This window comes from Fibroporia radiculosa (genome assembly GCF_000313525.1).
Source record: "Fibroporia radiculosa TFFH 294 genomic supercontigs, scaffold2492, whole genome shotgun sequence".
NCBI lineage: Eukaryota > Fungi > Basidiomycota > Agaricomycetes > Polyporales > Fibroporiaceae > Fibroporia > Fibroporia radiculosa.
The window spans coordinates 17,056-41,544 of NW_012133351.1; the positions used below are offsets into that span (position 1 = coordinate 17,056).

The window sequence follows — 24,489 nt, forward strand, 5'->3', positions numbered from 1 at the left end:
GGCTATAAGTACTTTTCGCAAACGCAGTCTCTGAAACCTGAACTCACTACGCTCACAATGTCTTTTGCTCGCCACTTCTTCCGCGAGATGCGCCCTTTATTCCGTATGCTCGAGGAGCCCCTCGGGCGCCCTCCGTCATATGGAGGCTTGCACCGCTCATTTCTCGAAGATCCCTTCTTCCGCTCCCCTGCTCTTTTGCAGCCCGCCATCGATGTCTCCGAGGAAGGCGACAAGTACGTAATTGAGGCGGAAATCCCAGGCGTCAAGAAGGAGAACATCCAGGTTCGTGTCGGCGACAGTGGCCGGAGTGTCACTATCGAAGGGAAAGCTGTCAGCCGTCAGACCGAGCCCCAACCCACGGACGCACAAGCAAATTCTAGTTCGTATGAGGCAGCAGAACCAGTATCTGGTGAAGGTTTATGTTCCCCGATCTAAGCCTTGTTAAATTGTATCTCACATCGCATTGCAGGGGCGACAGCTGTGGCCGCTAGGCCTGAACAGACGCAACTCTCCACAGAACGTCTGTTTACTGGCACCTCTTCGTTTTCGCGGACTGTGTATCTTCCGCGCCCAATTGATACAAGCAATGTCTCGGCTAAGCTGAATGATGGGGTCCTTGTCATCACCGTTTCGAGGGCTGAGGATCCTGCGACAGTTCAAGTCCCTATTGAATGAATAATTGGACGGATATCGAGATGAAGCCTGGAAGGGTTGAAGTTTGGCTGCCTTACGGATCGAAATTTCCTCATGTCTTACCCCTTGTAGGCGGTCATCCTCAGTTCTATTGTATGATATCTCCCCACTCGCGCTGTACATAGTTTGTCCAGTTGCAGCTACTCAGCTGTATGATTGTTCGTTCTTTCATTTGTATGCTAACTCAACCCCAATGTGTGCATCTGTACAATTCGAGCGCTAAGTGCAAATTGAGCCGGAGGTCAATCGCGACACATAATCAGTTCCGTTGAAAGCTCTTGTTCAATGTTCACCGTACTCTTAGCGATGATGATGACTTCTCGGGGGAAACGCCTCTATATAAATATTCTGACTGATCTCGGCCCTGCTCAGCAACGCAACGTGAATGCCACTAATCTTGAGCTCGAGTCCTAAAGACTGAATCCTGGCAGTAGATCATGATCATGATGCTCTTGACGCCAGCCTCTAGCAGTACCGTGACCGGGTACGGCGTTACATCCGCGCAGGGCCACCGACTGGAGGACTTCCACAGCCTTGTTCAACTTCGCCACGGTACGCCGCACTGGCGCATACTACCCTTCCCTATTCAGCTCCCTTCCCGCGCGATTGATCCCCCTCGTACCCATAAAGTCCCTTTCAGTGGTTCACTGAATGGCCCTGGGTTCTACTTCGATATCCGGGCTACACCCCATTTTCCCCTATGACGTTGACAACGAAGATGAGGAAGAGGTTGATCAACTGGACTCGGACCTCGATGACGAGGACGAAGTGCCTTTCAACGACACGAATCCTTCCACCAAGACACGTCCACGGAAGACTGGAGAACGCATTCCAGGGCACACCCTCATACCAACTTCGCGTGTCGAAAATATATTACATGCCGATGGTACGTTCTGATACCCTCATTAACGATGCATTGTGAACAATGTATGCTATGAATTGTAGGTGGTGGTGGACATATGTCCAAGGAGGCGTTATTTATGCTCTCTGTTGCCACCGTGAGTCGAATCCATTGAACATTCATGTCATACAACTCCTTATTGTCGGTCAGGAAGAGTTTGTGAAGCGACTAGCGGAGGCTGGCCAGCGTATAGCCAATTCTTCTCGACGTTCGGTGGTACTTTATCGTGACGTCGGTTCGTCCGTTCCCTAGGGATTCTCACTGCTCTTAACAGCTTCTCTCTCCAGCGTCTGTCACTCGAAACTATCCGGAATTCACATTCCTTAATGGTATGCTACTGTTTGATTTGTAAACTTATTTTGTCTCATATCTGCTAGACATGATACCCCCTCCTATGACTCTGGCGCAAGCATTGGAGCTAAGAGCAACGAGAGCAAAAGAGCTTGCAGACGATGATCCGGCAATAGCGCCTGCGGTGGTTCAATCTACGCTTCTTGTTTCATCCGCCTCTCAAGGTCTTTCACAACATCCAAAAATTAAAGCCAATAGGAGTCGTCAGACGAACGGCCGGGAAAAAACGAACGGATCAGCTAGCGCGAGTAGTTCTCGCCGCCAGCGAGACAGCAGAGGAAGATGGAGTCAGAATGACCAAACGAATGGCGCAGGCGATAGCGATGGCGTCAGCACGAATGCGGTCACTAGGCCGAGTAGTGCGCGAATCAGAGGCCGGTCAGCCCGAGTATCAGACACCCGGCAAGTCGCACCCTCAAATGGCTATCAGAATGGGGTGTCGCCTACATCGTGGGGCGCGATGCTGCCGCCACCTAGCTCTCCAGCTGCACCCCGCAACACTCGACTTGATGGCGCTACGCTCCATTCGATTTCAGGCGTACACTCCGATGATTCATGGTCACCACCTCAATACACTGATCCCGCGAGCGCATATATCGAAGATCACCGAATCGCGGTCAACAGTATTAGGGGTAATGGCATGACGGACGCACCTGGACGGACTATATACTCGCAGCAGCGACCTCCACAGCCGAATAATAGGTGAACGTTCCTACACAGTATCATACTTTATGCTTAATGAATGCTTGTGGTTGTCACATCGATTATTATTACAGTATGTAGCTGCTAGCAGGCGTATCGCTGTCTGTAATTGCATAATTTCTGTTAAGAAGGCTCTTAGCTCAGAATCTCCGATTCTACATGTAGCGGCTTCACATGTCACCTCGCTAGAAATCAGTACAGGACCAGGACGGACTAATTCAGATAAGTTCCTCAGGCCTAGGCAAGCTACCATTGTGCATCTAGAACTTAGTAGCAATGGCTGCCCGATTGTTGTCTCGGTACATAGTGCGCTTTTGCTTCAAGTTGACTTTCACTTGCGTCATACATCGATCGATAAACGCGTGAGAGCGCTCGAGGACACATGATATTATCCAAATGTCCTTGTTCAAAATGTTTTTAACTCAATCCTTACAACGTAGAGTTTATTCATTTCACCTCTCAACCGTTTCTTGGACAAAGACTATGACTTCTACAGTAGTGCTTGCTAAGTTACCCACACCACTTGGAGATCTGGTGTCCCAAATTACGTTGGACGGGAGTACTGAGCTTGGAAAGACCGAGAAGGACAAGGTCGAAGTAGCTGAATGGCTCAATAAGATAGCACAGGGAGATGTCACCGAGCCGCAGAATCTGAAGGAATGAGGCATGTGTATTCACTGCGTGACATTTCATTGATATTCTGTTACAGGATCTGGACAGTCTGCTGCTGTCTCGTACATATCTTGTCGGCAACTACTTGACTGCCGCCGACACTGCATTGTACGGTGCTTTGCACTCTGTATACGTGAGTAATGATAGCGTCACGAAAGCCAAGTTTTTCTGCTGATGTTGTTAGACTGACAGTCGCAACTGCAAGCACCGCAATATTTCTCTTATCCTGCATTAACTCGCTTTTTTGATCACATCCAATCGCGGCCTCAAGTGAGGAAAGCAGCATCCGCTCTTTCTCCCGCCTTCTCGGTCGTGACGTTTGACCTAGAAAATACTCCCAAAGCCGAGCGGAAAGCTGATCCGCCAAAGAAGAAAGAGAAAGCGATAGCCAGCAATGTATCGGAAGAGGCTTCATCAGTACCTGTGACTCCAAGGGTGAAGAAGGGTAAAGAGGCCTCTGCTCCTGCTCCTGCCGTCGAGAAAAGCGGCAAGATAGCGGGGGGCGCGGCTAAGGTACCCAAAAAGGAGAAGAAGGAAAAGGAGAAAAAAACACAAGAGGGAACGGTAGATACGGGCAAGAAGAAAGCAGCAGGTGGTAACAGTAGTTCGTCTGCTGCAGATGAAGGGGCGGGGGAGCCTGTCCCTTCCATGATCGATCTTCGAGTGGGACACATTGTTGACAGTACGTATCTCAAGATGGCCTCTACCTCCTAATTGACTAGTCTTGTCTTGACCGCAGTCGAGAAGCATCCAGACGCGGATAGTTTGTACGTTGAGGTATGATAAATGCTCACTGAATTCCAGCTCTTCCATTGATTGGATTTCTCATTTCTGTTAGCAAATTGATTTCGGCGAGGAGACTGGACCAAGAACGGTAGTATCGGGCCTTGTGAATTACATCCCCATTGAGGAGATGCGTGACAGGTTACTCGTCGGTGTGGTATGTTTGAATGCTTTACGCCAGCACTTGCCTTTTCTGAAGCTATGGGTTGAACAGTGCAACTTGAAACCTGCCAGCATGCGTGGTGTGAAGAGCTTCGCCATGGTACTATGCGTACGTTCAAGTTTACTATGACTCAAGCATATGCCCTCTTAACGCACGAATAAAATTAAGGCAACCTCCAAAGATGGCAAGGAGGGCGGTATCGAGCTCATCCGACCGCCTCCTGATTCAAAACCTGGAGACAAGGTTTACTTTGAAGGGCCGGATTTTGAGGGTGGGTTCCCTTCTATCGTTGCTTGGTTCATACTTATCGTATGGCAGATGCGACACCACTATCTCAGTTGAATCCGAAGAAGAAAATATTTGAGACTATACAGCCAGGTTCGTCGTAGTAAAGCTACATCCCGATCTTGTGTGTGATTACCTGAAATTTCTCCAGGGTTTACTACTTTGGAAACAAAGGAAGCTGCATGGATCAACCCTGTCACAAGAAGCGTTCACAGAATTCGCACGAAAAACGGCGTATGTGCTGCCCCAACACTGGTAGGCGCATCCTTGTCGTAAGCAGTTGCAGTTGCAGTTGCAGTCGCAGGTAGTGGGCTCGAAGTCCCGTCGGAATGTAAAACGGTGTTCTACACGTGGGGATTCCATGCTGGAGTGCCGTGAAATCAATAGAGGATCCGTACAATATGAACAGCTCTTCTCAACTGATGACCATGACATTGCAAGAGACCTTAGATTGTACTGAACGTTCATCAAGTTCGACGCGCAGCGCTCAGCTTGGACGTGTTATGTGAGTGTGACGTATTCGACGCGCTTGTCACGTCGTTGTGTCACGACGCATCGTCCGTGTCCTGGTCCAGGTTGCTAGTGTGAGCCTGAGGTTAGTTCAGCTGTTACAACCAAGCTATGATCATCCGACAACAACTCCAGCATGCATTGCGCTCCTTCAGCTCATCGGCGTCTGCATCGGCGGCGTATGTCTCCAACATTGGCAAAACCCCAATATCCTTCCCAGCTGGCGTAACGCTGACACCGTCATCCACTGCCCTCTGTGTGCAGGGACCTTTGGGCACGACATCTGTTCCTCTCCAACCTTATATGGAGCTGTCCTTCACAGACACGAACACCGTCGCATTAACTGTCGCAGATGCCTCGGAGAAGAAGCAGCGGTCCATGTGGGGACTCACACGAACACTCATTTACAACGCCATCGTCGGGATGACAGAGGGTTTCAAAGTGCCACTGTATCTCGTTGGTGTAGGATATCGTGCTGCACTTGAAGCAGATCCACGAGGTGCAGGTGACGGCCGCAGCGGCCAGCGACTGAACATGAAGCTCGGCTTTTCGCATCCCGTCTTCGTGTCCGTTCCCGATCACATCAAGGCCGAAGTACCACTCCCGACGAAGATCATGCTTAGTTGCACGGACAAGCATTTGTTGGGGCTCTTCGCGGCGAAGGTCAGGAAGTGGAGGCCACCAGAACCGTATAAGGGCAAGGTATGCAATATTAGTGCCTTGCAGACGAACCGCTCTCATTGTGCCATCAATATCAGGGGATTTTTGTGGGGGAGGAAAGAGTCAGGATAAAGACAGTCAAAAAGAAATGAGGCTTACCAACCCTCGGGGCATGTGTATTTCCACGTCTTGGCCTTCGATACTTTGGTATACAGCATGCTAGAACCTTCACGGTGTGGCTATTTGCTCCTTGACCACCCCAGCTCGCGTCGAACAACCGTGAAGTATCGTTTGCCTGGCCATCTCCTCGCCTTCACGTTCACGAGTTGCATCTGATCACGATCGCTGACACTACGTCCAAGTCATTCCATTTGATTACGCTGTGTGCTGTCGAACCTGCCTTATGGGCCGGTATGTTTCCATCCGAGATGATGTACGCGTATACTTGATATTACTAATGTGCTACAATTTCGGCTTAACACCGGTATGCCAAATGCCAGTTCTAAGTTCCTTACGCTCTAGCATGTCAAACCATTCACGAATCGTGGCAACAACTTGATCCGCCATCTGGATCAAATTTAAGTCCAACTTGAAAACGCTAAGAGCAGCATCTGCAAGACGACATACCCCAGTAAAGTTATGGTCTGCGTCTTCAACATAATATAAATTATGCGTGCCAGGCGAACGCGCGCCGTAGGCTTGTGCATATATCACAGCATCAAAACTGACGTTCACCATCAGATACGCATTCGAAGGGTTCAAGTAGAGACGTACGGTGGTACCACCGCGTCCATCAGGCCGTGCATTGTAAGCACGTCGATTCCTGCAGGAAAGCGATCCCATACTACTGAAGTATTGACGCCAGCAAATTCAGCATGATCTTCACTGGTGACTCTAGCGCGTGACAGCTCAATCTCAGCAACTGACTGATTACGTAGTAATAGCTTACTTGGCTGAGAATGGCTTTCGCGCTACGACACCCGTGAGTTCATAATAGCCTTGTGTTTCAAGTTGATGCAGATGCTCTGGTTTGCTGATTACCTCTGCTTAGGATTGAGAATACTTATTCAAGGCCTAGACAGTGGAGAGATAGTACCATATAGCTATGCCGGAGTGAGGATCTCGTAACGACATGATCGCAAGGAGCAGATCACTCACATGCATTCTATAACGACCACTTACGTTCACATACCCCCTCACACTTCTGGTCGCAGCTTGCGGATAATTACAAAGCCAAATCATAGCTGCGACACTACCACGCGAATGTCCGACTAGCAGGTCGACCATATACCCGTATCGTCGATTCAGATATTCCGCCACAACATGGATGTCGAATGCGTCCCCTTCTATTTTTCCCAGTCTCCACTGTCCAGAGCTTTCGTGGCTACCACTGGGATCAGTGTAGTTGAGAACAGCTGGTGTAAGTACATAGCTAGGTACGTACGTGAAATCAAAACGGAAGGAATCTATGGGTAACTTAAGACCGAGACGCTTCTGAAATAAGTAGTCTTTGTGTCTGGTGCCAAATGAGTGATTGCGTTACGGGTTTCGGTAAGCGACTGACCCCATGGAACCGTGTAGTATCTATGATTTGCATAACCCAGCCGTTAGGACATGCTACAATGCCTATGTAGGTTGATAGACATACTAAGGCGATTCTACGCCCTTGCGTAGGCTCATCAGGTGCTAGTTGTTCGAGCGTACCAACAAGAGTGACTTCTTTGTCGTAGGTATGAGGCACAGATAGTTTGGTCGTCCTCTTGGAAGTGATATCCATCTCGCAGCTTTGCGTAGTCAGGACTGTTGCGCTATTGAAGAGTTCGCTGGACAAGCTCAAGCTATTGCAACATACGCAAAATATTAAAGCAAAGGAACTGGGATAGGTCGGATGCCATGTCAATAGGAAGGCCGCTTAGGTCCGCTAAGTACGGCCTGTAGCTTCGGGGAGGAGTCGGGCATCGAATTGGGGTGTGCGAACCTTGATACCATAGATGGCAATAGCCCCTCCACTGATATTTGGCTCACTTCTTGAAAGGCTTGAAGCTTGTAAGTACTAGTAGGGCGGGTTCGTCGCAGCCGCAGCACGTTCCTGCGTTCCTCATTATCATCATGGAAGCTCTGCTATTTAATGTACGAGCTAATTCGTCAAAACTCTGCAGAAATACTCAACTTACTTAGGGATACATGCTAGGTGAACGCTGGATTCCTCGAAGGCATCGTCAGGGGATACAAAGCAGGACTTCTCAACCAGGGCCATTACAACAACTTGACGCAATGCGAGACGATTGAAGGCGTGTATTTGTCTGTTATCTGTTGGAGGCATCGCCCTGATCCCTTACAGACTTCCGGACCCAGCTGTCAGCGACGGACTATGGCAATTTCCTCGCCAACGAGCCATTGCCTATCTCAACATCGACCATCACGGACAAAGCGACTCAGATTCTTGTCGACCAGTTCAACTACCTTCGTAGCAACTCTGTTGCACCGCTGTCCAAGTTCTTTGACTACATAACGTGCGTGTTTGTGCAAGTGTCGTTGTTGACGGTTCTCAATGTTGTGGAAATTGCTTCAGGTACGCGTATATGATCGACAATGTGATCCTGCTCATTACCGGAACCCTGCACGAACGAAACACACAGGAGCTTCTAGAGCGATGCCATCCACTCGGAGTGTTTGAAACACTTCCTGCCCTCTGCGTCGCAACTAATGTCGAAGAACTGTACCGGACTGCTCTTATTGAGACACCTCTCGGTACGTGAATACCTTGTTATCCGTGCACTGTCGCTGAGTTACCACGCCAGCACCGTACTTCCGAGAATGCCTCAGCGCAGCCGACCTAGATGATCTCAACATTGAGATCATCCGTAACACCTTGTACAAAGCTTACCTCGAAGACTTTTACACTTTCTGCACCTCCATTGGTGGACCTACTGCCGACGTCATGCAGCGGACTCTCGCCTTCGAGGCTGACCGCCGCTCCATTAACATTGCCATCAATTCGTTCGGCACAGAGTTGTCTAAGGAGCGCCGTGCGAAGCTCTTCCCCGCTATTGGTCGATTGTTCCCCGCAGGAAACAACGCGCTCGCACGCGCGGACGACGTAGAGCAAGTGCGCCAGGCTTGCGAGGGCGTCTCCGAGTACCGAGCTTTCTTCGAATCGTCCCCCGGCGGATCTTCCCGTGCGCAGAACGGCGGCGCTAGCGAGAGCACTGCCCGTCTATTAGGAGACTATGGCGACGGACTGGAGGACTTGGGCGCCGCAGGAGAACTAGAGGATCGTTTCTTTGCATACGAGGTCCACTTGAACAAGATGGCGTTCCTGCAACAATTTCAGTATGGCGTGTTCTATGCATATTTGAAGCTGAAGGAGCAGGAGATTCGAAGTCTGGCGTGGATTGCAGAGTGCATCGCGCAGGATGCCAGGGATAGGATACAGGACTATATCCCGACATTCTGAGACGCTGTACATTCAGTATCCTATTCAATCTTCCATACGTTCTCTTCAATTAGTTTGATCGTTGTTTGTCCACTACACTATTGCGTACAATTTGGACCACGCGGTAGACTACAGGATACATGCGACCTACTTATGAATGAGGGATGGGGTACGTATATATACGAGGTTGCGTTCTACCAAAATAAAAATATCGCGCGAAGTGCAAGTAATGGCCCACAGCCAAAATGTTTATCGTACAGCTCACCGCGAGACTATGTCGTCCGTCTGTACCTCTCTCGCTTCCGGAAGGTTCTTGTACAAGTCCGTGTCTGATTGCTCGCGGCTCTTCTTGCCCAGCTTTAGCTTTGGTAATCTAAATTTCCCTCGACCCTTGCTCCCCCTGCTTTCTGCCGAATGATTCGAGCGAGTGTCCTCTGTGAAGCTCGAGCGAGCATCTTCGAAGGAAGATGCCGAGTCGCGGTCGGTTGTGGGCGTATGCGGGCCGGTCGTACTTTCTAGCGAGCTCTCTGGGGACACGGAGGCAAGCTTCTTTTCTGTCCTTCCGCTCTCATCCACAACCTCTGTCGACTTGTTATAGACAGTGCGAGTGCCAGTGTGCATTTCAACTTCCGCGTTCTGTTTCGTATCGCTCGGGGACTCATGGCTAGGAACGTGCCTGTTCGGCTCAGCCACCTCATCCTGCTGTTTGCGGACCTCTTCTAGCTCGTGCTGAACGGCGACGCTGTCGTCCTCGTCCTCACCTTCCATCCCAAGCCCCATCCTCTTTCTCTCGCCTCTGAGCCATTTCTCTCTTCGTTCCTTCCGGTTCTCCATCCAAGGACCTGCATTGCTGAGCTTGCAACCACCTAACTCGTCGCATGTGCATGTCCCGCCGAGACTGGTGGGCAAATTCTCCTCTGGAATTTGCTTCAAAAGTACTTCCTTATAATTTGAACCGAGGATGTCGATTTTCGCAAGAGTCTCCTTCGCGAGCCATGGCTTGATAAATGACCAAATCGTCGTGAAGGACGCAGGCGCGTTGATAATGGCGAGCTGCGCCATCGTCTCAGGGAAGTAGTCCTGGGAGATTTGGAACGAGTTGCGCGCGAGATTCTTCATCTGCCAGAATTGACCAATGCCAAAGCCTCGCAAGTCCACGATGACAAATGTCCCATCGATCTGCCGGCCGGCAGCCCGCGCGGACGCAGGGAGCACCTCTCGAGTGAGTGATTCCGCGTTGACAACGATCGTTTGCCAGAACTTCTCGGGAGTGACATGCTTGTACAGCTCTGGCATGTTAATCCCAGCAAAATGGTGGATGTTCAGTGGTCGGCCTCTCTTGTCAGTTTTATGGAACCACAAGGGCCAGCATTCGAAGACTCTGTCGCGCTCGGGGTACTGATCCATGAGGTGTGAACGTAAGACAGGGAAGGACGTAACAAGAAGAGCTGGCGTACGTCGTATGGATCAAGCTGCCTGTAGAGTTTGTCAATTCCTATACCATCTACGGTCTTCCTCCAATGCTGACAGTTGATCCACATCGTAGTCGCTGCCTTGATGTCGAATTGACGGGCGCGCAGAAAGCGTCTGGCACATGTACGTTAAGCAACGACTTTGTGAATCTAAGTCTGAGCATACAGGAGAGTGGCATCGTCGGTGCCGATAGTGTCGTCATCATGCATGAGATCCTCCTGCTCCAGCTGATGCCGGAATTGCTGGAGGATGGCGGCCTGCTTTTCCTTGTTTGGTGGGGCCATGGTCGTGTGGCTAGAAGGATGAATGTGGCAGTAACGGTAATGTAGAGTGAGTTGTGTGCAAGGGTATAATTCCGTGGAGTATATAGGAAGAGGAAGAGAGGAGGCTTATGAAGCGGGAGAGTGAGGCATGGTGCCGGGACGAGGCGTCAAGCAGCCTCCGTGTCTCCATCACCCAGCGCCGGACCCCGGTGCGTGACTGCGTCAGCACACGCCAAGCGCAACTCTAAATTATGTCCGTGTTGTGTCACCGACCCGACCCGCACTCTGCGCAAGCCGACCGCCGCATCCGACAACCCCCTTGTAGAGTTCGTTCTATCCAATCATTTGCATTGGTTCACCCTCTGTAAGCTATACACAACGCCCGGGGAGTACTCAATAAAATTGAGCCTTGAGCCCTTCATCCACCACCGTCTCATTTACCAGATGGCTGCTCTTGCTATGTCTCCTTCGGTGAGCAGTCAGTGTCAGATATCATATGCCTGCAAACCATCAAAGATCATAACACTGGTTCTACTAGTAAACAGGTAAACCCCTCAGTGCGTATTTGACTACAATACATATCTCAAGATCCTTCTTCGATCCTGCAATTTCAGGTGATGTTTTTCTAGCCCATTCTTCCTCGTAAACGCGCGCACTGGTCCGAGAAACACACAGCTTCCACTCGGCGACTTGGAGATTGGGCCGAGATGACAATGCATCACTCATCGATGGACAGTACTTCCGGCATAGAGTTTTCATAACGGGCTCAAATCGCAGCAGCTCTTCTCTGCGGGCATCTAGGCCAAGGAGAACGTATTTGATGGTCCGAAATGTTATATCGGATAGAATTATAGGCATTGATCGACCGTCCACTAGGAAGCGAGCTTGCAAGACGAGACGAATTGAGTGAGATCCAAGTGGGAACACCTATACGTAGCAGTCAGTGGGATGGTCGCCCACTCCAGGTCAGCTTGACTCCCTTGACATACATACTCGTACGCGTCATAGAAAACAACATTAGGCTGCGTATCGATGTGGTCAACTTGCGAATCACATTACCCGTAGATTGAAGCAGTCTTTGTGACTTTGATATCTCAATGTACGCCGTCTGGAGGGACATCCAGTGGCCAACAGATATCGCTTCCAATTGTGCTCACAATCCCGTCCTGTCGAGCAACTCAATGACTGGGCCAATATGTACGCCCCCTTCAATGTTAAGGTACCTAAACTTCCTACGGCCTAAAGGCGCTAGAGTTGACGATGGATCCGCGGGATCAGTCTTGCGAAAGCGCACCCCTCAGCATCCAAGTCATTCGAGTGTAGGCAGAGAATATAGGAGGCGCCCAAAGACTAGGGTCTGGGAAGAAGACAAGGTCGAGAGTGAGGCGAGTGATCGAGTGGTAAACGTTAACGTACGTTGGGTACTAGATGAGCCCTCAAGCTGGGGGTATATCGCCAAAAGATTAGACGCTCCATCCTTCTCAGCCTGCCCGCGACTCTAGTTGTGAATGTCCAGAAGGGGCTGATTGCATAGTCACGCTGACACTGAACATGCTCCACCAATGCCGGCGATGATGCATGACATGCGCCAGTTGCGCGACCTGGTCGCGATTGTGGAGGTATAATCTGCGAAGAAGGAAAGTGCGACTCCCTGCAAACGAGGGTACAATATTTCAACATTTGGTGTTCCTCTCATACAACATCAAAAAATCCCTCCCAAATTTTGATGGGAAGAATACTACAAATACCGCAAAATCAGCGAATTTCCCGAAACGTCTGGGTCTTAGACCTCACCTCTCAGCAAGTGCGCACCCTGATACGATCGACCGGTTACCATCTAACGTAGCACAACAAGGCGTAGATCCAGGACATAAGCCATAATATTACCCAAGACATCACCTAAGACATTGGCCACAATATCTCTCAGGGTATGTCTGGACAGATTTGAAAGCAAATCAATAGCCCGAAGACAGCGATAGGGGAGAGCAACATGTCAGCAGCCACTAGTATACTGGGAGAAATCCAGTCGCGACGTGACTCAAGCTGAGGACGGTGGAGATACGATACGCACTACGCACTCCAGTAAGCTCCTTACTGATTGTGGGATATCTATCGAACCAGCGTGCTACGTACACTTGGTCCTAGGTTGATCCTGGGACTTCGCCACTAACTAGCACCTTATCAATTATGGATTCTGAAGCCAGATGTGAGGTGAATATCAGTTCCTTGGATTTAATGACAATGTATACACGTGTGGCATCTCATAACACCTGTTTCTTAGCCTTCCGAGATCGCTCCTTCTCCCAATTCCGTTCACAGGTACCAGCTCGTGTCATGTCATCCTGAATCTGCAGAATGAAAGAACGTACCTCGGACATAGACATCGACCACAGAGCGAGCTCCCAGGAGGAGACGACGAACGGCTCCTTCCCAAGGAGGTCATGGCCGAAAATTACGGTTTGCGAAACGTCCTTCCTGTAATCCTCAGGACGAGTCTGCGCGTGAGCCTGCTCCAACCGCTCTCGTGCCGTATCCATCAGCCACTTCACCGGCAGCCCGCGCATGCCCGTCCATCCCTCGAGGAGTTTACCGGAGAATACCTCCCTCGCGTGTTGTTTGATATCTGATGACCGAATGAGGGCGGCATGTTCCGCCTCTTTTCTGAAGAAACGGAGCGCGTCGTCCGCGGTGATGCCAGCACGTATGGGAGACCGAGCCACCCCCTCAGAAAGGCTGACTACGACACTCGGCTGTGCCGCGGCCGGCCTCGCATGAGCAAGGTCGCGAGCATACGCCAGAAAATTCTGATACATGAATCGCACCTTCCGACCGTTTCGACCCGCCGTGTGGCCGTTGTCCGCGGGTGCGACTGTATGCGGACGGAATAAAACAGAAGAAGCGATCCACTCGAATATTTCTTGCTCTGTGGCAAAACCTTCTGTCCACCTGTCCTGGGAAAGCCCGAAGAACTCGAGAATCTGGGATAAGGAGAATGACAGATAAAAGGTCACTGGAGGACTCGTAGGGAGAGGAGCGAGGAGCTATAAGGGACAAGTGGTTAATCTCCAGCAGCAGTATGCATTATATGCAGGCATAAGGCTCACCTTCAACCCGTGCACGCTAAGAGAAAGACCAGCGGCTCGCGCAAGTACACTCAGTATCATGCCAAGGTCTCCATATGAATGTAAGAACACAGTGCGCTCCCACTCTCCTTTATCCGCACATACGCTCACGTCAACCTGGTAAAATGTTTCAAAGTCATCTCTACCATGCTCAGATGCACGATAGACATGATCAAAGGCAGTAGTCGAGACTGCGAAGTTGCTGGTGCGATTCCCCTCCTGCAGCAGGCTATGAGTCGCCTTCAACGCTTGTCTCACTAATTCCAAGGAGGTCCCAGGTTTGGGATGAGCAACCACAAAATCAATATCGCCATGATCGGCTTTTCCTGGAGCTTCGTTTGGGACGGCGACTAATTCGTAAAGTGGCTGAACGTAGGGAAGGAGAGCAGCTTTCAGGGTCTGATAGCATTCAGGTGACATGCGAGGGAAGATGGCAGAGGAAAGAGTCTGATTGAACGCATTTCCGCCCATTTCTTGGGGAATTAATGCTGTGACAGTGGTGGATTCGGAAGCGTATCAGGGAAAGGGACCTGGGGTCAACTTTCCAGCCACTGTACTTACCAGATCTTTGGCGTCTAAATTGACCTGAGATCAAGCTGAAGTCGCGCCGTTTGACTCGGAGACAAGTCTTCAACCGACCTCGCCTATTATCGACCCGCCTCTACTGGGTCCATGTCTAAATTCGCTCCACATCGTCGTTCCGCCAATAATCCTCGCCCCACAGCCTCTACTGTGTGCCAGAAATGTTTGGGGACAGGTGAGCGACAAACAGGATGATGTATGCAACTCGAAGCACTCTAAATTGATGTTTCGATTTCAGGTCATTTCACCTATGAATGCAAGTCTTCGCGTCCATATATCTCACGTCCCTCACGTACAAAGCAATTGGAGAACCCACGCGTGCTTGCGAAGCTGAAAGCAGACGGAAAACCTTCTGTTGAAGTTCCAGAGGAATTCACGAAGAAGTTGGTGTCTTGATCTGGATCTATGTCCCCCTATTGACATTACGCATCGAAGGACTGGGACAGCGGATCGTATATTGGAGGCAAAGGAGAAGGCAAGGGAGAAAGAAGACGAGAACCAAGACGGCCGAAAGAAACGGAGACGGTATGTCCAAGTCGATCACATACGTATCACTCACTTATCGCTGTATTCTAAAGGTCATCAGAGTCCGGCTCGAATAGTTCGAGCGACACTGACTCGGATTCAGACAGTGACAGCGATTCTTCTGACTCAGAGTCGAATACCGATTCCGATTCTCGTTCGTCTTCGGGCAGTGAGTCCTCGAAAGAGCACAGAGGACGTAGTTCTCAACGCGCAAGAAGTGATAGCCGAGGTCCTAGTAAGAGTAGGAGGCGATACCATTAATTAATTACAGCGATGATCCTTGAGATTTCGGTCTAGTCATATGTGTATGATTCTTTGTGTAATTCTGGATGCAATATTACTGAAATAACCGCCTTCAACTTTTTTTGGCGAGTTGCCACAACCCGTGCATGGAAGCGACGTAAGTACGGAGCATAACACATACGTTCCATGTGTATCCGCGCGGCACTTGAAGTCAACCTCACGGTCGCAGGAGAAAACGAGTCATCATCCTCGTTATTTCTTAAATATGTCAACGTTAGGCTATGATGATGGACACCGGAACGTTGAACTCCAGTTGATTACAATAACTGACTTCATAAAAGTCTGCAGCCCGAGAAGCTCCGTAAGCACATGCTAATGACGCATGTAATTACGATGCATCTCTCATACGTCCGTGCCATGTAGCAAAGCCACCGTACCACGAATTCTTGGAATCTACAACAAGCATTATGTACATGATGGTGCCTCCGTTGCTCGAGAATTCATGATAAGAGCCACGATCAGTCTACGCAAAAAATCAGCATAACATGGGCGCTGGTAGAACGTCGCTTCACGTACCCATACAGTCCCAACACCTCTCCGAAGATCAGGATCAATACCATGGCCACAAATACTTTTGATTCATGTACGTATGCACGTACGCACTATGCGTCGTACCAGGAATAAGATTAAAACATCATCAATGACAGCGCCAACGTACCGAATCGCCTACAAATCCGATGGCGTAGCCGGCGGCTAGCCCAGTAAGCCCACAAGCAAGACCAGCACCTAGGTGGATAAAGCCAGCGTATAAGGAGTAATCGTTCGGTCGTACTTCAGAATAGGACATGGGTGAATTATCAGCTAGAGATCATGTACAATGAACTCACGTCCACCAGCGATGAGCACCGAGACGACCAGTCCATACACTGCAATGATGCCGGACATGACCACCGGAATGAGAGACTGAAAAGGTGATGACAAAACGTAAGACGACGAATTCAGTCTCTCAATACGCTGAACACACCTTCATGATTAACTCAGGCTTGAATGTCCCAAGTCCTGCAATTCCAATGCCTGCCTTCGATGTCCCAAACGCTGCGCCAACAGCTGAATGAAGTCGATGATTACGCAACGCCATTTCATATTAGCAATCTCCAGCACTTCATGCACGTTCAGACGGTACCCACTGCTAAAGATCATCTGCCATACAATATGTTAGCTGTCTTCACAAGCAGATAATACGCTGCTACTCACGGCAGATGCTACCCCCCCAAACCCAAAGAAGGGCGCATATGGTGGACAGACAGACATAATGAAAGGAGGAGTGGCGACAAAAAGTAGTGAATAGAGTGCGCGGAATAAAGACACAGGTTGTCCCTCCGCAAGGTGGCCTAGAAATGAGCTGTACCCAAAATGGTAACTTAGTCCGTAGGTCGGAGCTTGAAATGAACAGACGATCGAGGCGGACGGATTCTGAACTCGCAGCTTTGAGATTGAACTTGAAATTGACTATGATGTGGTGTGTGGCTACTATTGCGTATGTGCATGCCCATCTCTGATGCATATGTAGCCGTCTCTGCTCAGCAGCTATATAATATCAGTACTATCTGAAGGCTCGGCTCATGTACTGATCATGCTCTCAATTTGAACCGTGCGCGCCGCAAACTGTGCCGGAAGTGCCGTGTAGAAATATATCTTTTCCCGTTGTCCAATGTGACTTGGACCTATACAATATTGGCCAATAACATCATAAGTATCTACTCCCTAATATTAATAAGGGATCCATTGAGGTAACGATTGTCAAATTAGGCATCACTCTACATCAGGGATCTTCAGTCCAGCAGCTTGCGCAATCCGAATAACATTTTCTGCCTTTTAGAGCGATCTCGTTTATCAGACAACTATATACTGAGATGCACGCCAAGCTCACCTGCTTAATCATGGGTGCATCGATCATCTCCTTCCCACCTCCTTCTAGCTCAAGCCCTATAGCGCCCTTTTGAGAGCTGTGCGCTTGCTTCATTCGGTGCAAGATTTTCGCTGCCCGTACAATCTCTGAGAGAGAGAAAAAACAAATTTCGGAAACTTATTGGAGTGAGAAGTCGCAAGTCCATACCCTTCTGATCAGGAACGAACGTCGATTGTATGATGTCCACCTGAGTAGGATGGATGGCTTGCTGTAAGAGTTGAACATTATAACACGATTATCCGCTGAGTACGAATTACGCACCTTGCCATTGAAACCTAACCGTCGTCCGTCTTCACATTCCACTTTCAGATAATCTAGGTCCTTGTAATTGACGCAAACCTGTAACGGCGTATGAGCGTTGTCTCCCGTTCCATGAGAAGCTTCATCTTACCATGTCTATAGCGTCCAAAGCAAATGCCTTCGCAGTTATGGCAATCTGCGACCGAGTGTAAAGCAGTTCTTGACGCGACTTTGTCCGTATTATGGAAGTGTCTGCACAATCTAACAAGGGCCAACACTCAGTTTTACAGACTACAATGTAGTATACTAGAACCAAGATATTCACAATCTTCTGCAGCAAACTGAAACAAAAAGATTAGATGCTTCTAACATATTGTGGAGATGACCACATACAAGCAGCGCTCCCAATGTCACACCTAACACAGGTCCATGCTCAGATTGCCATGCAGCTATCTCTCGAAGATTAATCATCGATTTTGCACTCTCAATGCTCGCAACAATGCAAACAGGCTGCTCCCGTGGATTACGCACACCATAAAACTGTGTCGCCGCATATATCTCACGGGAGACGTGATGTAGGTCCTGTGCGGAATGGATTTTAGGCATTACAATTGTCCTTATTGAGGGTATTCTGAGCTTGATTTCAGTGAGCACCAGCAGCGAAACCCACCCGAGTATGATCACATACAGCCTGTGCAATATCATTCTGGAAGAACGGCGTGTTGATGGAATTCAACCGTACAGCAACGCGCTCCGGCCGAGGGAGCTCTGCAGCAGGCCTCTGGTATTGTCGGTAGTTAGTTTTTCTGAAGAATTAGCCGCCCATGATACGCACGCTGAACAGATTTCGTAGCCGTTCACGAGCATTATCCTTGTCCGAAGCCGACGGAGGGACGCTATCCTCTAAGTCATAAATAATGATATCCGTGTTGGTTGATAGGGACTTCTGCAGCATACGATCGGACGACGTTGGAACTACGTAGTCAGTACGAGTCAGAACAGCTATGATCCCCTTGTTATATGAGTCTCACCATATAAGTAGGATCTGTTCAACTGCGGAACCGCTACGTTATGGTGAAGAGCGTGTGTATTCAACGCGCGAATCACTTTCTGGCTGAGACCTAGACGCATAGGACTCCATGTACCGACCATGTTCAAGATCTCGAAGGCCTCGAGTATCTGCCAGTGGCCACTAGCGAAACAAATAAGCGCGAGGAGCGATTATAGCCTTATATATTGCTAGATTCGGCTCAGCTTACAAGTAACGAAGGTCGGCCTCGGCCTCACGTTCGAGTCGGGTCCGTGTACTTATTCTTGAACTTCGTTGAACGCATTACTTGTACTAGACTACAAGGCTCGACGCCGCCCGAAACAGGATTCCGACCTGAATCCGATGAGAGATTGCCCGAAAAGGCCGACGTTATGAATCAATATACGCAAAATCATTTATTGTAAATAAATCCCCGAAATCGAAAGTAATAAATACATTGCTAGGCAGTACAAACCGACCTGTATCGGCAGATTGTATGATCAATGTACATGTGTGATACGTGCATATGAGAAAGCGACGATGAAGATACGAAGTAATGTAAAGCTGACGATGCTACTAAATGCCAAGAGAACAATGCAACTGGACTGGAGCATGTGGTAACATAACATGAAAGCCATAACAGCAATGCACGGACGGATCTAGGAGTAGAATACAGGGCGTCCATGGAATCAAACTCCGAGTTGCAGATGCTCAGATATTATTTTCGTATTGTCGCCCGGAGCGCCGTCTGTCGACAGTGACGGTGGACAGTGTTGTCGCATTGCGATGAGATAAATTGAATGTGGGAACGTGTACCAACTTGATGAGGGGCACTAGATACCCCGCCGTGTGTAATGCAAGGTGGAGAACGCGAAGCATGGATGGATACCATCACTACTGGGCACTATTGACTTGTACGCTTTTCAGTTCGGCGACCAACCGCTGTGTGTCCAACAATTAGTTTTAGAACTACGTCTGAATTTCAAGCAGATTTCCGTACCTCTGCTTCCCGTAGTAATTCGTCACTGTCCATCTCCCGGCCTTGCTGGCCAAGGCTAATTCCATAATTTAACAACTGCTGCATAAAAAATGGATTGATCATTGCCTCATCCTCTTTGAATGGAGGGGGTGCAGATAGTAGGGAAGAGGGCTCAGCTACGGGCCGGTAATTTATTAGAAATATTCTAAAACTTCAATGTGCTGCACACTCACGAGCACCAGTCACTAGCCAACTTTGTTGAAGCAGCTCAGGAATCGCCATGCGCTCCTTAGGGTTTCGGGCAAGACAGCTACGTATCGTTGCAATGACGCTATCCGGTACGCGTACGCGTAAATGGTCGAGTCTCCGAGGAGAATGTAGACCGTCTGATCCTGACGAGCGCGATGGCGGAATTGACGGCGTAGAATATTCCGGGAAGTCAATAACATGTGTCCCATCTGGAATGGCCTTCATCTTCTGATATACTGAAAGGTGTTGGAACGGTGGATGTCCATAAACCATCTGGTACAGTATACAACCTAATGACCAGACGTCACTTGGCCGGCCAACTTTCAAACGACGCATCCCATCGGGGAGCTCTATTGCTTCAGGAGACATGTAATTTACGGTCCCGATCTGCAAAACCATATTTATCAATAACGGCTGATCGATAGACGAGTTGGCCATTACGTACCTGATGGTCTCGCTGGATATTGGTTGTGTCATTCGCAATCGCGTTGGCTATGCCAAAGTCGATCAATTTCAGCTGACCGCGAACAAGTACAAAGTTGGCAGGTTTCAAGTCAGAATGCACAATTTTCTCCTCGTGTATGACATGCACGGCTTGTAACATCTAAAGGGAAAGAATTAGCTTGTCAATTTCAGCCCCTTGCACTGAACTTGCCTGTTTCCAATAGTAAGCAATCCAAACGAGATCCAAAGCTTCCTTTTGCTGTTCCTGCAGCAGTCGTGCGAGATCTGTATGCAATAGATTAGCTGGCTATACTCACAGGATAGTTTTATTGACCACTAACCAATCTCGCCGCACTCCATAACGAGCATTAAGTGGCCCTTGGACCCACCAGGACCGGCCTTGAGTTCACTATCAATGAGGCGAATGATTCTGCCGTTACCCTCCAGCCGCTTAAGCAAGGCAATCTCGTTCATGTAGCCATTCATAGTCTCGGCATCAGTTTTGTCCAAGGAGACACGCTTGATCGCAAAAATCTCATTCGCGCCATTCATCACACGATAAACCCGGGACGAGCCGCCTTTACCAATCATATCTAACCGTGCATATGCTTTCTTGTTGACCTGTACAAGTCAGCTATCGATAAACTGCGTCCACTCTCATTTGAATAAATAAACATACCACCATGTTGCGCGATCGAACGTCGGGTACAGGCGCTGGCCCCTGCGACGGTTGGGCAGGTGCCACCTGTGTCTGCTTCGCGGGAGCTGCAGCAGGTAGCTGAGGCAAGGGCAACGCGGGCAGACTTCGCGCCTGCGCAGCAGAGTCATATGGATCTTCCTGTTCCTTCTCTCGTCCGTCCCCAGCGGCCCATGTCTTGCCAGCACTCGCCACGATTCCGTTCGAAGGTGCCGTTGCCCCACTCGTGGTAGGCGGCTCAGGCACAGTAGGACTCCTTCTATGTCGAAGACTGGGGATAGACGAAAGACTAGAGGCGGAGGGAGGTGCACAACTGAGATCAGGAGGAGAAATGCGAGAGTATTCAACCACTGTTGGGGAACCAGGCTGTGGGTCTGCGAGGGACCGGAGCGTATCAGAATTTCTGCGATTATGACCAGTGTAAGAGGACCGGATATGCGATGAAGATACGTGGGTCGGGGATGGCGAATGACGAGATGACTGGGCTTTCCCTAAACTCAACAATAAGCACGGGAGATGCCTGCGATACTAAACAATGAACCCGTACGTTCAGCTTCTACGAGCTCCTCTGCTTCACGTCGAGCATACCCTTAACATTGGTGAGAATATTGCAACGCGTAATCTAGCTCAACGCACCTTCCTCTAAAGCAATCTGACGTTCTTGGCGTATCTTCTCCTCGATTGTTACCCGGCCAGGCAACTTGTTCGCCATTCCCGAGCTTGTCCCAGGACGATTGTATTGTTGTTGGTAGAACTGTACATTGGAAAGCCTCGACTCTTGACCCGGATCTTGGTTGGAACCTGTTCCAGACGCATTGCTAAGACTCGCAGAGCGGCGCGGTCTGCCAGTAGTGGCAGAATGTGATCGAGCATCGGTAAAACCGTCCTGATCTTCGAGAATCTGTTCTTCGACGATCTTCTCGATCCCATACTTTTTATTGGCGCTACGCGATTGACGAATGGGAATGATGGGCCGATTTAGAGGAGTATGAGATTGAAGCGAACTGCGAACGTTCTCTTTCTCATCAACAGGCGGGGGGCGTACGAGGGCATCCGTTTCATGATACGCCTCAAGCCTTACACGACGAGCTCCTCCAGATTTGTGCAGAGCTCCACCCACAGAAAGTGGGGTAAAGCTACTTCGAGACGACGAGGATGCCGGTGTATGAATAGGACCTGAAGCTACCCGTGTGAAGGATCGAGGGGCGGTAGACGGTGTAGGATCGAGTGAGCTAGCGGGAAGACTCTCTGATCTTGAGAGCGGAGGTGGTTTGTACTGCTGGGCCGGCGAGGATACCTTGGGTGGCGAAGCTTGGGCCAGTTTTGGAGACTGTTCCGGAGTGGGAGGCGACGATGATTTCGAAGAGCCCTTAGATATGCGAACATAGTCACCTTGAGCGTTGACTTCGTAAACAAATGAGAGCTCTAGACACGATGAATCATCGGACGAAGCGGGGGACGTTTGGAAGCCATCAGAGACGGTCTGAGGGGGGGTGAGTGGTGGTGATGTGCGGGGAGGTGACAAGGAAGCCGGCATGAGGTTGATACGGAAAATAATGGCGACCAGAGCCAGAAAAAAATAGACCGACCTTTGAGGTGAACGCGGAGGTTTGTCTGTCGAACGCGACAAGTCGAAGTTGAACACACGAGGCGGCACGCCCTCACGTGGGCGCGCGTCACTTCCAGCGCTAATGGCGACGCGTCGCGTCGCGACCAGGCCGCACTGTCGCCCGATAAGTTCGTGCACTGCAAGATTCAATAGACTCGAGATATCCCGCCGTCGCGAAAAGCGAGCTCTTGCTCGAAGTACGCGTGCACAATTCACACAGCGTATATATCCAAATGAAAATATATTACACGTACTGTGCATACACTTGAGAGCAACTCTGACACCTTCTGCCCAATCGACAATATTCGAATGAATTTACGGCGCCGCTTTTACGTCGATACACGGATTCCCAACATGTCACTCATTCGCATTGTGTCAAAAACTCTCCAACAATTTCCCTATATTTCGTCCTCTCCTCCAGATGTGCCATGTGCGCACTCTGCGAGAACGTATACCATTTCACTTTAGGTATTTCTCTGAAAATTGGCGCAAGCACGCTGTCCTGCGCTTGATCGAAAGCCCCATTTACGAGCAGCGTGGGGACTTTGATCCTGTGCAGCTCTGAAACAATACTCCAATCTTTCATCGACCCTGTGACTTCGAAATCATCGAGGCCTAACCTGTACAGAAAACACCTGTGTGAGTAACCTTGATGCATGAAACAGTATCCTGTACATACAGAGTAGCACAGACGGTGGGATCTTTTTGTAATTCCTCGATCCCATCCTGAAGCTCTTGTGGAAATGGAACCACCCTGCACAGGCAAGACTTCAAGTACTCGAAAAATGCGGCCTGGTACTCCGGAGAAGCAGTCGTCCCGGCGCTCGTGCATTCAGAGATCGTTCGCTAGGCGGTTCGTGACCCATGAGAAACTATCATACAATTTCTGCATCGATAGACAATACATGCCTGCACCCCCTCCGACAGGGTCCTAAGCAATCTCCTCTGCGTTTGCACCCAATCATCCATCGCTGCCGGCCCAGACGCCAACACTAGCCGTCTTAATCCCTGTGGTTGGTGAGTCGCGATCATCATCCCCAACATCGCGCCCCATGAGTGCCCCAAGACATTGTACTCTTCAATCCCTAAGTGCTTCCTCAAATTATGGAATTCATCCTGGAAGAATTGGGGAGTCCAGAAGTCGACATCGCCATTCTTTTCTTGAATATGCGTCGATTTACCACAACCAACTTGATCATATAAGACGACAGGGGTGCCATATGCCGATGTGAGATCTTCCAGCACCATAAAGTAGCTATGCCCTACACTGGGCCCGCCATGGATAGCAATGAGGGGAGTGATGCCTGACGTGAGGTCGCCGAAGATCTTGTAATACGTCTGGCAAGGTTTTCTCGCGGCAGGTACGAGGTAGGGGGCAAAGCCTTCGGACGTGGGTGTAGTCATAGTAGTGAAGTGAAGTGGCGCGATTACTGCGAAAGTCGCTATGCCTCAGTTCGATCACAGCATAATCACCAAAGATTATCTGTGATGCCATGCCGTGGTGATGATCGCCACCGTCACGGATAATCGATTTCGTCTCTTTATGGCAAATACGATAAGTATGGCAAAAGACAATCATATTACGGGTTGAAACATATACCGGATCGTCCCATAATTGGAGATGCCAGAGGCGGGATCATTACGAAGAAATGACAGGGCCTTTGGCTCATTTCGAAAGGGAGGAAGGATTTACCCTATTCAGTTGGCATCTTTTCGATGTCTTTCCACTGCAAGAAAACAGTCGTTTCTTTGTTGTGATCGATGGGAGGTAGTCAAGGTCACCTTGAACGACGTTGAACACTGAACCACGAGGACGCTAGCGCTCAACATCTTCCCTCGGTGACGCGATTTTGTGCTTCAAGCTTCGACTCGCTTGAAGTTGATCGGGACCACTGCAGAACCCTGCTC

General features: G+C 49.6%; 12 protein-coding genes across 12 annotated transcripts; 6 read left to right on the forward strand and 6 right to left on the reverse strand.

Annotated features, from left to right (window-relative positions):
• Window positions 1–57: 57 nt before the first annotated feature.
• On the forward strand, window positions 58–675 carry FIBRA_03940 (uncharacterized protein; the record flags this gene model as incomplete). The annotated part of the gene is made up of 2 exons (XM_012325762.1): window positions 58–415; window positions 470–675. 2 exons carry the CDS (start codon window positions 58–60, stop codon window positions 673–675), a joined length of 564 nt encoding a protein of 187 aa, XP_012181152.1.
• A 669-nt stretch (window positions 676–1,344) lies between these two features.
• Window positions 1,345–2,651, forward strand: FIBRA_03941 (uncharacterized protein; the record flags this gene model as incomplete). The annotated part of the gene is made up of 5 exons (XM_012325763.1): window positions 1,345–1,579; window positions 1,639–1,691; window positions 1,745–1,810; window positions 1,869–1,923; window positions 1,972–2,651. 5 exons carry the CDS (start codon window positions 1,345–1,347, stop codon window positions 2,649–2,651), a joined length of 1,089 nt encoding a protein of 362 aa, XP_012181153.1.
• Window positions 2,652–3,130: 479 nt separating this feature from the next.
• FIBRA_03942 (uncharacterized protein) lies at window positions 3,131–4,826 on the forward strand (the record flags this gene model as incomplete). Its single annotated transcript, XM_012325764.1, has 9 exons — window positions 3,131–3,280; window positions 3,357–3,452; window positions 3,512–4,001; window positions 4,059–4,096; window positions 4,158–4,259; window positions 4,317–4,373; window positions 4,434–4,536; window positions 4,584–4,643; window positions 4,702–4,826. 9 exons carry the CDS (start codon window positions 3,131–3,133, stop codon window positions 4,824–4,826), a joined length of 1,221 nt encoding a protein of 406 aa, XP_012181154.1.
• Window positions 4,827–5,171: 345 nt separating this feature from the next.
• Window positions 5,172–5,872, forward strand: FIBRA_03943 (uncharacterized protein; the record flags this gene model as incomplete). The annotated part of the gene is made up of 2 exons (XM_012325765.1): window positions 5,172–5,762; window positions 5,819–5,872. The coding sequence occupies 2 exons, from the start codon at window positions 5,172–5,174 to the stop codon at window positions 5,870–5,872; spliced, it is 645 nt and encodes a 214-aa protein (XP_012181155.1).
• A 310-nt stretch (window positions 5,873–6,182) lies between these two features.
• FIBRA_03944 (uncharacterized protein) lies at window positions 6,183–7,497 on the reverse strand (the record flags this gene model as incomplete). Its single annotated transcript, XM_012325766.1, has 7 exons — window positions 6,183–6,287; window positions 6,348–6,444; window positions 6,495–6,614; window positions 6,913–7,110; window positions 7,165–7,236; window positions 7,285–7,304; window positions 7,369–7,497. The coding sequence occupies 7 exons, from the start codon at window positions 7,495–7,497 to the stop codon at window positions 6,183–6,185; spliced, it is 741 nt and encodes a 246-aa protein (XP_012181156.1).
• Window positions 7,498–7,829: 332 nt separating this feature from the next.
• FIBRA_03945 (uncharacterized protein) lies at window positions 7,830–9,177 on the forward strand (the record flags this gene model as incomplete). Its single annotated transcript, XM_012325767.1, has 5 exons — window positions 7,830–7,850; window positions 7,912–8,013; window positions 8,076–8,233; window positions 8,293–8,471; window positions 8,522–9,177. 5 exons carry the CDS (start codon window positions 7,830–7,832, stop codon window positions 9,175–9,177), a joined length of 1,116 nt encoding a protein of 371 aa, XP_012181157.1.
• A 240-nt stretch (window positions 9,178–9,417) lies between these two features.
• FIBRA_03946 (uncharacterized protein) lies at window positions 9,418–10,913 on the reverse strand (the record flags this gene model as incomplete). The annotated part of the gene is made up of 3 exons (XM_012325768.1): window positions 9,418–10,554; window positions 10,614–10,743; window positions 10,795–10,913. The coding sequence occupies 3 exons, from the start codon at window positions 10,911–10,913 to the stop codon at window positions 9,418–9,420; spliced, it is 1,386 nt and encodes a 461-aa protein (XP_012181158.1).
• A 2,240-nt stretch (window positions 10,914–13,153) lies between these two features.
• On the reverse strand, window positions 13,154–14,485 carry FIBRA_03947 (uncharacterized protein; the record flags this gene model as incomplete). The annotated part of the gene is made up of 2 exons (XM_012325769.1): window positions 13,154–13,933; window positions 13,997–14,485. 2 exons carry the CDS (start codon window positions 14,483–14,485, stop codon window positions 13,154–13,156), a joined length of 1,269 nt encoding a protein of 422 aa, XP_012181159.1.
• Window positions 14,486–14,686: 201 nt separating this feature from the next.
• FIBRA_03948 (uncharacterized protein) lies at window positions 14,687–15,386 on the forward strand (the record flags this gene model as incomplete). The annotated part of the gene is made up of 5 exons (XM_012325770.1): window positions 14,687–14,771; window positions 14,835–14,979; window positions 15,032–15,121; window positions 15,175–15,290; window positions 15,346–15,386. The coding sequence occupies 5 exons, from the start codon at window positions 14,687–14,689 to the stop codon at window positions 15,384–15,386; spliced, it is 477 nt and encodes a 158-aa protein (XP_012181160.1).
• A 443-nt stretch (window positions 15,387–15,829) lies between these two features.
• Window positions 15,830–16,675, reverse strand: FIBRA_03949 (uncharacterized protein; the record flags this gene model as incomplete). Its single annotated transcript, XM_012325771.1, has 7 exons — window positions 15,830–15,887; window positions 15,941–16,026; window positions 16,083–16,195; window positions 16,252–16,327; window positions 16,389–16,471; window positions 16,552–16,564; window positions 16,619–16,675. 7 exons carry the CDS (start codon window positions 16,673–16,675, stop codon window positions 15,830–15,832), a joined length of 486 nt encoding a protein of 161 aa, XP_012181161.1.
• A 501-nt stretch (window positions 16,676–17,176) lies between these two features.
• On the reverse strand, window positions 17,177–22,509 carry FIBRA_03950 (uncharacterized protein; the record flags this gene model as incomplete). The annotated part of the gene is made up of 18 exons (XM_012325772.1): window positions 17,177–17,236; window positions 17,295–17,419; window positions 17,481–17,541; window positions 17,595–17,672; window positions 17,725–17,834; window positions 17,899–17,914; window positions 17,967–18,209; window positions 18,262–18,354; window positions 18,409–18,548; window positions 18,605–18,752; window positions 19,604–19,758; window positions 19,816–20,218; window positions 20,277–20,435; window positions 20,478–20,560; window positions 20,617–20,896; window positions 20,955–21,463; window positions 21,520–21,561; window positions 21,609–22,509. 18 exons carry the CDS (start codon window positions 22,507–22,509, stop codon window positions 17,177–17,179), a joined length of 3,606 nt encoding a protein of 1,201 aa, XP_012181162.1.
• Window positions 22,510–22,942: 433 nt separating this feature from the next.
• Window positions 22,943–23,985, reverse strand: FIBRA_03951 (uncharacterized protein; the record flags this gene model as incomplete). Its single annotated transcript, XM_012325773.1, has 3 exons — window positions 22,943–23,201; window positions 23,261–23,427; window positions 23,482–23,985. The coding sequence occupies 3 exons, from the start codon at window positions 23,983–23,985 to the stop codon at window positions 22,943–22,945; spliced, it is 930 nt and encodes a 309-aa protein (XP_012181163.1).
• Window positions 23,986–24,489: the final 504 nt, after the last annotated feature.